Genomic DNA, 8333 nt, shown 5'->3' on the forward strand with positions numbered 1-8333 from the left:
GGCACATCAAGGAGGTTGGTAGTTGTAGGCATAAGGGAATAGAAACAACAGGTGGAGGCAGGTCTCTTTTGCTATCCTAAGGATAAGGACAAAGTCCAGAAGCCCCTGAGGACTGGGAAATTAAGTATCAGACCAACCTGGTCAGATTCGGATTTTCTAAAACTCAATCTGGCTCCCTGGTAGACCACAGATTGCCAGGGTGTGGGTTCTGGGGCCCATCTGGTGGCAGGGAGACTTGCTGGGGGTGGGAGGTGGACGACTGCTCAATCGTCAGGCAAGAGATTTACTAAGACCTGAGTTAAATCAAGACACTGGCAACAAAGCAGTTGTTCAGAGAGTGTGGTTTATGTTCTCAGCTGTGTAGAAATCAGTTTAAAATCTTAGGTACAAATGAACAAGCCCCAAGTCCCCCTCTTGAGTCTTGTTTAGGAGGAGCAGGACATAGGCTCCTTTGCTAAAATAAATACATTTCATGTTGCATAAGGTAATAAATAAAAACATACATAAATAAATAACTTCAATAGAATAAAAATGAGACCATCATCACAAAAGGCCAAAAGGGGGCAGCACATTTCGGAAACTAGATAATGAACAATTCTTCTGACTCCACTGGAGAAAATGAAATCTCTCTAGTCCTGGACTGTGTGAGAGACACCCCAGAGTGTTCAGGTGTCCTGCTGTGTCTGACATCCAGGGGCCAGAGACAGAGAGGACATCGGACTGAGAATTCCAGGACTCAGTGCCTGTTCTTGAAATTCAGAAAGTTATCAAGGGCTTCCAGATATTTTTTCAGCTTCTTTTGGAAATCACTCCAGTTATTCTCAATATAGATTGGTTCTCCCTGTGAAGAAACCAGGAGGGTGGCATTAGGTTGGAAAGTAGATGACGGGCTCAGAGTCAGGTCATGGGTAAGAGTACCACCTGCAGGGGCATCTTGGGGGTTAGCTTACCCTGGGTGTGGGAGTCGGCAGGAGTGGCAGGAATTCCTGTGGGAAGAGACCAAAGCAGACAGTCAGAGAGTCACCTGGAAAGGGAGCAGGCCCTAGTCAGGGCCAGAGCAGGGATCCCCAAAACCCTCAACAGCTTTACATACCTTAAGATTTTTCCAGATAAGTGATTCATTGCTGTAGAAATTTTTGGTAGCATTCAAGAATGCATCCAGGTTTGGCCTCAGAAGGGTAGTGTTCTAAGGGGACCGAGAATACACAAAAGGGGAGAAGGTTGGCGTTCAGCCTTCCCATAGCTGATGTCATCCCCAGTTTTCCAAGTCTGCTTTCAGGGACATCCTTGGACAATCCCCCATAGTCCCCTTCTTGCCCCAGGTGGTTCCCTGGGAAGCCCTTAAGGGCACAGGCCTCGAAGTGAGTGTACACCCCAGGCAAGGCCTACTTCCCTCAGCCCTGAGCCCCTGACTCCTGGTAAGCTGCACACAGGGCCTGGGTGGATCTTTCTGCACTTGGAGGGGAAAGCATTGCCCAAAAGAAGATCTACAAAAGGTGGAGGGCTGGCCACGGGGAGTATTTGCAGCTAAGAGGCCAGATAACAGGATTAATGCCTTGACTAAAAAAAAGCCTCCTAGAAAATCAGGAAGAAAATTGCAGAGATCTCAACCCCAACAGGACATGGGTGCAGCCTGTGAACTATACATGCTTAAAAGAGGGGCATATACATTTCTGATAAACTCAGGAAAGATTCCAACCTCTTGTCAGACCCAACGATTACCATACAAACAAAGGAAAAATAACCATAGAAGCCAACCGAAACTAGGAAAAATAAGTGTAAATGATAATGCCCAGGGCCAGTCTACATGAGAAACAGGATTCAGTGTCTGAAGGAAAAGGAAGGAAGCAGGCAAGTTCATGGGGGAAATTTTAGGCTGCCCCACTGAAAAGTGAAGAGCTTAAGGCCTTTGGAATTGTTCACTGGGAGCTAGCTACCTTTTCATTTGTAAAAAAAAAAAAAAAAAAAAAGGCAGCAGCAGCATTTTCCTATTCTAGACCCAGCAGGGGAAAACGTATTGAACACTTAACATCTGACACAGGTCTGGTGACTCTATGCACTGGTGCCACATAATCTCACAGAGACCCCAGTGAGCTACACAGTAAACCCTGTGCACAGATGAAGCACCGAGGCTAGGCAGGGTGGGGTGACAGGCCCGCAGCCACCCAGGCAGAAAATGGGTTAGGACCCAGGTGTTGCCTGAGTGTGGGCTGAGTACTTACCAGCAGGGCATTTGTCTCATTTGGGTCCAGGGTTTCCTGTAGGGGCAGAGGGAGAGAGCTATGAGTTCTCTTGGCCTGAGACACCTGCTAGCCCTTCCCTGCCCTCTGCCAACCTTATCCCACTCACTTCTGCAGGCGAGGGTGAACTGTTTAAGATGTCTATAATTTCACTGATCATCTTGAAGTTTTTCTGAGGCTGGTATGTCAGCAAGGACCGCCCCTGGGCCTGCGGGGCTTGCAGTCCAAGCAGGAGCAGGAGAAGGTGCAGGACGGGGAGGCTGTTCATGTTCAGTCTGGTAGGGTATATTCTGTCTTGTCCTGGTCCCTTGTGGCGTTCTGAAGCATCCGACACAGTCTCCCGTCTTTTATGCACAGAGGCCGCGTGCCTAACCCCGATGAGAGGGGCGGACGTCGGAAGAATCTTTATCTGACATGGAACCTCCATAGCAAACCACAGACTTATTCATCACTCTCTAGTACTGGAGATCGGTGAAACTTGGAAAAAAAAAGTTACTCAGAGGTTATCTCCTCCTCTTGCCAAAGAGAAGAGATGGGCGGGCCACTGGGCAGAGTGGGAACAGGTGAGAAGATACCTCTGACAGGTGAGGGGCTGCCTGACTCAGAGCTCCCTCAAGCCTCCTGCCCCATGTCACCTGCTCCTGCCATCCCCTGAATAGCTCTGACCCTCTACTGCTCACCCTACCTGGCACTGCCTAGTCCTTTGTGGGTGTCCAAGTGAAGGCCACTGGAACAGATGAGAGTTTGTCTGGAAGCTGGTCCCAGAGCTAACTGTTCACATGTGAGCCCCAATGCTGAGTTCCTGATGTTAAAGCCCCCAGTAGTTTGCCTTATGGCCCTTGGGTGGCTGCTTCTCCTTAGCACTTTCTGTTCCTTGGGGCAAGGGCACAGATGGAGCCCAGGCACCATATGCTCATTCTGTCTTCATTGGTCTGACAGCCTGACTCTGCCCTATGTTATGGGATCTTAACCCCTAGTGGAGGCCTGGCTGCAAGCCCTGGGTAGTCCCTTTGGTAGCAAGGAGGAACTGGGTTCCAGGACCAGAAGATGGGGCCTTTGAGGAAAAGGCAGTTGTCACTGGGAAACAGGAGGAGGAGGCAGGCCTGGGAAGGCTTAGGAGGGGGAACTGGAAGCTGTGAGGGGTGAAGCATAGGAGAGGAGAGGGCAACTTTCGGCTTCAATGTGGGTTTCTAGTGAAAGAGGCTGGTGAACAGCAGAGAGCTGTGTTGCAGGGGTCCGAGTGTGTGGGAGTATGGATTTGGCAGGCACAGACCCGGTAGAAAGGATTGCAGGGTGGGGAGGAGGATAGGGACACATCATGGAGGAGGCCAAAGAGAACCAGAGAAGTAGCAGCTAGAGAATAGGCAGGAAAACCAGAAGAGTAGGGGAGCCAAGGGCAGCCCCTGAAGGGAGAGGGGGACCACTGCCCCCTGAGGCATGTCAGGCCCTGACACAGACCCAGACAGGAGGTTTTGGCAAAGGGGTGAATGTGGCAAGGCACGGGGAAGAGTTCTTTGAGATAACTGGGACTGGGGCGACAGAACAGGAGAGGTGGGATGGAAGAGCCAGGGGTCAGGGTGAGATGTGATACAATCAGCATGGGGAGATGAAGGATAGGAGGTTATGCTGAGCCAGGGGAACTGGGGGGGTTTCAGGCCTCTGAGCAGGGAAGAGATCTGGCAAAGACAAGGACCAGGATGTGGCTGCAGGGGAGGCAGATAAGGAAGCTGTGGCCCAAGGCAGTGCTCTGAGAATGATGCCTGTAGCCAATAAGCGTGGCCCCCTGCTCAGCCACAGGCCAGGAAAGATCTTGGGGTTTGGGCCCAGAGCATCCTCACAAAAGCACGTGGAGTGTCTTGAAGGCACAGTGAAATGGGACAACGCACAATTAACCTTACAGCTAGGTACTCTCTAGGCATCATTCATTCAACAAACTTTTATCAGCATTTGCTAAGTCAGTCCTAGGAATAGAACAGACTCTGTCCCTCTCCTTTGGAAGCTTACAGGCTGATGTCCAGCCTTGCGCCTCTCATCTTAGACCTTAGAACCGCTGCTTCAGTGGGGGCTGGTTGGAAGTGCAGATGCACCTGCCTCACCCCAGACTTTCTGGATCAAAAATTGCATTTTGACAAGACCCTCGGGAGATTCACATGGCATTGCAGAAGTTCTGATTTAAAGTACTCAACGTGGGATGCGTGGGTGGCTCAGTCAGTTTAGCGGCTGCCTTCAGCTCAGGTCATGATCCCAGGGTCCTAGGGTGGAGTTAAGTTACACTCCCTGCCTAGCCGGGAGCCTGCTTCTTCCTCTGCCTGCCTCTCTCTCTCTCTGACAAATAAACAAAGTACTCAACTCATAACATAAGAGCTTAATAAAAGTGAGATACTATCTGCTCTCCCAACATACTTTGTATAGGCCTCATCCAACATTTGCTGTTTGTATTACCATGATTTGTTCTTGTCTGCCCTGTTAGACTTTGAGCTTAAAAGCTGAAAAAAGATATAAAGTACTCAGCTTGAGTAGGGCTGGGGGTCCTTGCCCTCAGGATACAGGACTTCTTGACCACTCAACCATCGGTTGGTATTACCTTCTATATAAGAGTTTTAAGGATCAGAGCACAAAAACATGATTTCTTTCTTTCTTTTTTAATTTATTTGAGAGAGAGAGGGGGAATGAGAGAAAGCGAGCATGAAAGAGGGAAGGTCAGAGGGAGAAGCAGACCCCCTGCTGAGCAAGGAGTCTGTTGCCGGAATCCATCCCAGGACTCCAGGATCGTGACCTGAACTGAAGGCAGTCGCTCAACCAACTGAGCCATCCAGATTTCTTACAGAGAAAAAAAAAAACAAAAAAAAACAAAAAAACAAACAAAAAAAACCTCTATTTTTTTTTCATTCAAATGACTTTTTGAGGGAATTTGAAAGTTCAGTCCATTTTGAAGAAAGGGAGGCTGAACATTCCTGCAAATGCTCTTTTTAAACCCTGACTTTGTATTGCATTATAGCAAAGAAAACCCAAGTACTACTACTGGAAATCTTTGACATTTGTAGTATTTGTCTCATTTTAAAAATGCTTTAAAAAGCTATCCAAGGAGAAGGAGGTTTTAGACCTCATGCTAGGGGCATTAGAAACATTATGGGGTGTTCAGCCAGGGAGGTGTGTGGTCCTGGAAAGTGTAGGTTCCAGGAAACCCAGCCCTGCTACTGTGGGGAGAATGGTCAGGATAGCAGGGTGGCCAGTAAGGGGTTGGGGGAGTCCTCTGGACCATCGATGATGGGGAGGCTAGGCTAGGTGTATTCTGGTTCAGAGGCAGAGAACTGCATGGAGGTAAAGACTCGAACAGCTAACATCCACTGAGCAGCAGTTAGCAAATGCTGGGCACTCAGTTCTTTCCCCTGGTTGACTCATTTAATCCTCACAGTGAACCTGTGGGGCAGGTATTATTATTACCACCATTTCATAGCTAAAGAAACTGAGGCTCAAGGAAGCTGACTTCCCCAAAGCTAGGAAGTGACATCACCAGGACTGAATGCAAGCAGGTCTGTCTGATCCCAGAGGCTGAGCACTAGAAAGTAATAGATTAAGAGGTGATGCAGGCTGATGGGAAGGGGGCAGTATAGTGAGGATAAGATGGAGCCATTAGAATTTTTGACTAGAGGCCACTGGTGCCTCTGGGGTAGCCATTTTAGTGTGCAGTGAGGGTAGACGCTGGTGGTGGTGGGCTGAGGAATGAGTGAAGGTGGGACAGAGGGTAGTGGATTATTTGAAGTTCTATTCTGAAGGAAAGGGGAGAGATAGGGGCAGCTAGAGGAGTCAGGGAGACAGAAGGGTCTTTCCCGACAGGAAAGCTTGGAAATTCCTCTGCTGGAGGTGAGATGAGAATGGGCTGGACGGCTGGGCGGCAGACCAGTGCAGTGGGTGCCCAAAGGGTGTGCACACAGTGGGGGCTCCCTGCATTGGGCATCACATGCTCACCCAAGCAGAAGGCTCAGGGAAAGGCCACCGAGGTGGGCCCGGTCCATCCAGGAGGGAGGGTGTAATGGATTGTGTCCACTGCTTTGGTGACAGGAGAGGGAAAGGTTTCTGTGTCCCCTGTGAAGTAAGAGGCACAGTCAGCTCCTGAAGTTTAGGGAAGAGGGGTCAGAGGCACAGAGGATCTCCTGGGTGGGAGTCTGTGAGCTGACTGCCTCAGGATGGCCTTAAGGGGCTAGTAGCCTTGGCTTAAAAGATAAGTTTGGGAGAATCCAAAGCCTTCCTGTTTCAAGGTGGAGGGCCCCCGAGGCCGGGGCATGAGGCCATGGTGGGCAGAGAAAGGAGCAGGATGGCCAGAGCAAGGCAGGCAGGAGGTAGTGGGTCCAGTCCCCCTAGAGAGGCCCCTGGAGTGCAAGCCAATGCTTACTCCTGTTCAAGGAACAAAGTTACACTCCACAGAGCAAACGTTCTTCAGAGGGGCTGCTCAGCTGTTATTATAGGGGACGACCAGGTATCCTCCCCAGGGCTTCTGCAACCTCTCAGGGCAACCAGGAGCCTGATCCTCCTTGGGGAGTCTCCTTTGAGGTTTGCCTTGGCTCTAAGGCAGCTGCTTCAGATCCATTCACAGAAACCCCTTCCTTCTCCTGCAGGCAAAAGTCATGCCCAGCCCCTTGAGAGAAGCCTGGCCTCCTGTAAAAAATTGATTCTACCCCTGGTGTTTCTGTCAGCCCAGCCTAGGGAAAGCTTCCTCTGCAGACTGGGCTTATTGCAATCAGGAAGGGAAATGAGCTGAGGGTGCCCAGCCCTGGGTGGCATAAGGGAGGCCCTGCTAGGGCTGGGGTGGGAGAGCCAGCCCAGGACTGCTGACTGGAATGTGCAGAAATGGGACCCTGTGGCTTTCAGGGTGGATCTCTGGGCCCCATCCGACGGGTCCCTGTCGGCCTGTGGTCTGGATTCACTCAGAATGGGGCACAGGGTTCAAAGTTGTGGCCCTTGGGGCCCATCCATATTTCCTCCTTTCTGTCACTCACCCACTCAACCCCACAGGCCTGGTGGAATTTTCTGGGGTGCCCACGGCCAACAGGGACCCAGACTTCAATCATCATGGCAGACTCCTCTGATACTCTCTCTTTGGCATCCTGTGTCAGATTCCGTCTGCCTGTGACCTCAGTCATGCTTCCGCTGGTGGCCCTGACCACACGGCTTGATCTTGCCATTACACAAGGCAACTCCGGGCTTCTAGCTGGCCAAGCAGTGCCATCAGGTTTCACATGCTCACCTGAGCAGAAAGAGCTTTGGGAAAAGGGAGGTCTGGCCTCCTGTCCCACCCAGCTCTGCACTCATAGTCTCATAGACCCACATAGTCTCACCCTGTGCACCCTCAGCTTTCTACCCAGTGCTGTGGATGTGGCCTTCTGGAGGCCCATCGGTGCCAAGTGGACCTCCTCCCCAAGTCCAGTCTCAGAGAAGACAGATAGAAAACCACAGTTGAAAATAATAAGCCTGATGAGGAAAAAGGCTTGAAATGGGGCAGCCTCACTCCGTCTGGACAATCGGGGGAGACTGAAGAAGGGAAGGCTAAGCTCTCTGAAGGCTACTATGGAACCATATGTGTTAGAGAGGAAGCACTCCCAGGCAGTTGGGTGTGGAGATGCAGGCATTCTGTCTGTCAATCTCAAGTCTCCTAGCCTTAGCTCTGACATCTGGTAATGGCGTAGCCATGTCATTCTTGTTACTTACAAACATGTGCATTCAGTGCCTGCTGCTCTCTTGTTGCCCATGTGGAACACAGAGCTTTGGGACATGCATTCCTATTATGTCCATAAAGCCAGAAGTCAGGTGAGGGACAGACATACAGGGCCCTCAGCCCCACACTCCCCATTCTCACTGATACTTCCCCAAAACTGTAGGGTGACTTAGATGCTGGTAACACAGTGTTCCAGATGCTCATGAATTGCTCTTCTAAGTGGTTAAGCCTTCCTGCAGGTGGTTAGCCATGGAGATGATGTTGCCAGGCTGAATCTTGGCTGCCTCGCAGGCAGAGAAGGGGAGGCCAGGAAAGGTGGCTGGCAGAGAGTCAGAGCTGTCCAGGTGACAGCAGGACCAGATCCTGGCTGGGGAGGGGCA

The 8333-nt window shown here is 50.7% G+C and overlaps 1 protein-coding gene across 1 annotated transcript; it reads right to left on the reverse strand.

The window, feature by feature from the left end:
• Window positions 1-736: 736 nt before the first annotated feature.
• Window positions 737-2508, reverse strand: LOC123939266 (interleukin-3-like). The gene is made up of 5 exons (XM_046001164.1): window positions 2350-2508; window positions 2223-2258; window positions 1094-1186; window positions 951-986; window positions 737-841 (listed from the first exon to the last, which is right to left on the reverse strand). The coding sequence occupies exons 1-5, from the start codon at window positions 2506-2508 to the stop codon at window positions 737-739; spliced, it is 429 nt and encodes a 142-aa protein (XP_045857120.1).
• Window positions 2509-8333: the final 5825 nt, after the last annotated feature.

Source organism: Meles meles, chromosome 3, assembly GCF_922984935.1.
Source record: "Meles meles chromosome 3, mMelMel3.1 paternal haplotype, whole genome shotgun sequence".
Taxonomy (NCBI): domain Eukaryota; kingdom Metazoa; phylum Chordata; class Mammalia; order Carnivora; family Mustelidae; genus Meles; species Meles meles.

Excerpts from the sequence above, each read along its gene's own strand:
- LOC123939266 (XM_046001164.1), bottom strand. The coding sequence starts at position 2,508 with ATGAACAGCCTCCCCGTCCTGCACCTTCTCCTGCTCCTGCTTGGACTG. Across the intron at positions 1,187-2,222 it reads ATGAGACAAATGCCCTGCTG|AACACTACCCTTCTGAGGCC; the intron begins GTAAGTACTCAG and ends CGGTCCCCTTAG. Across the intron at positions 842-950 it reads TGCCGACTCCCACACCCAGG|GGAGAACCAATCTATATTGA; the intron begins GTAAGCTAACCC and ends GTTTCTTCACAG.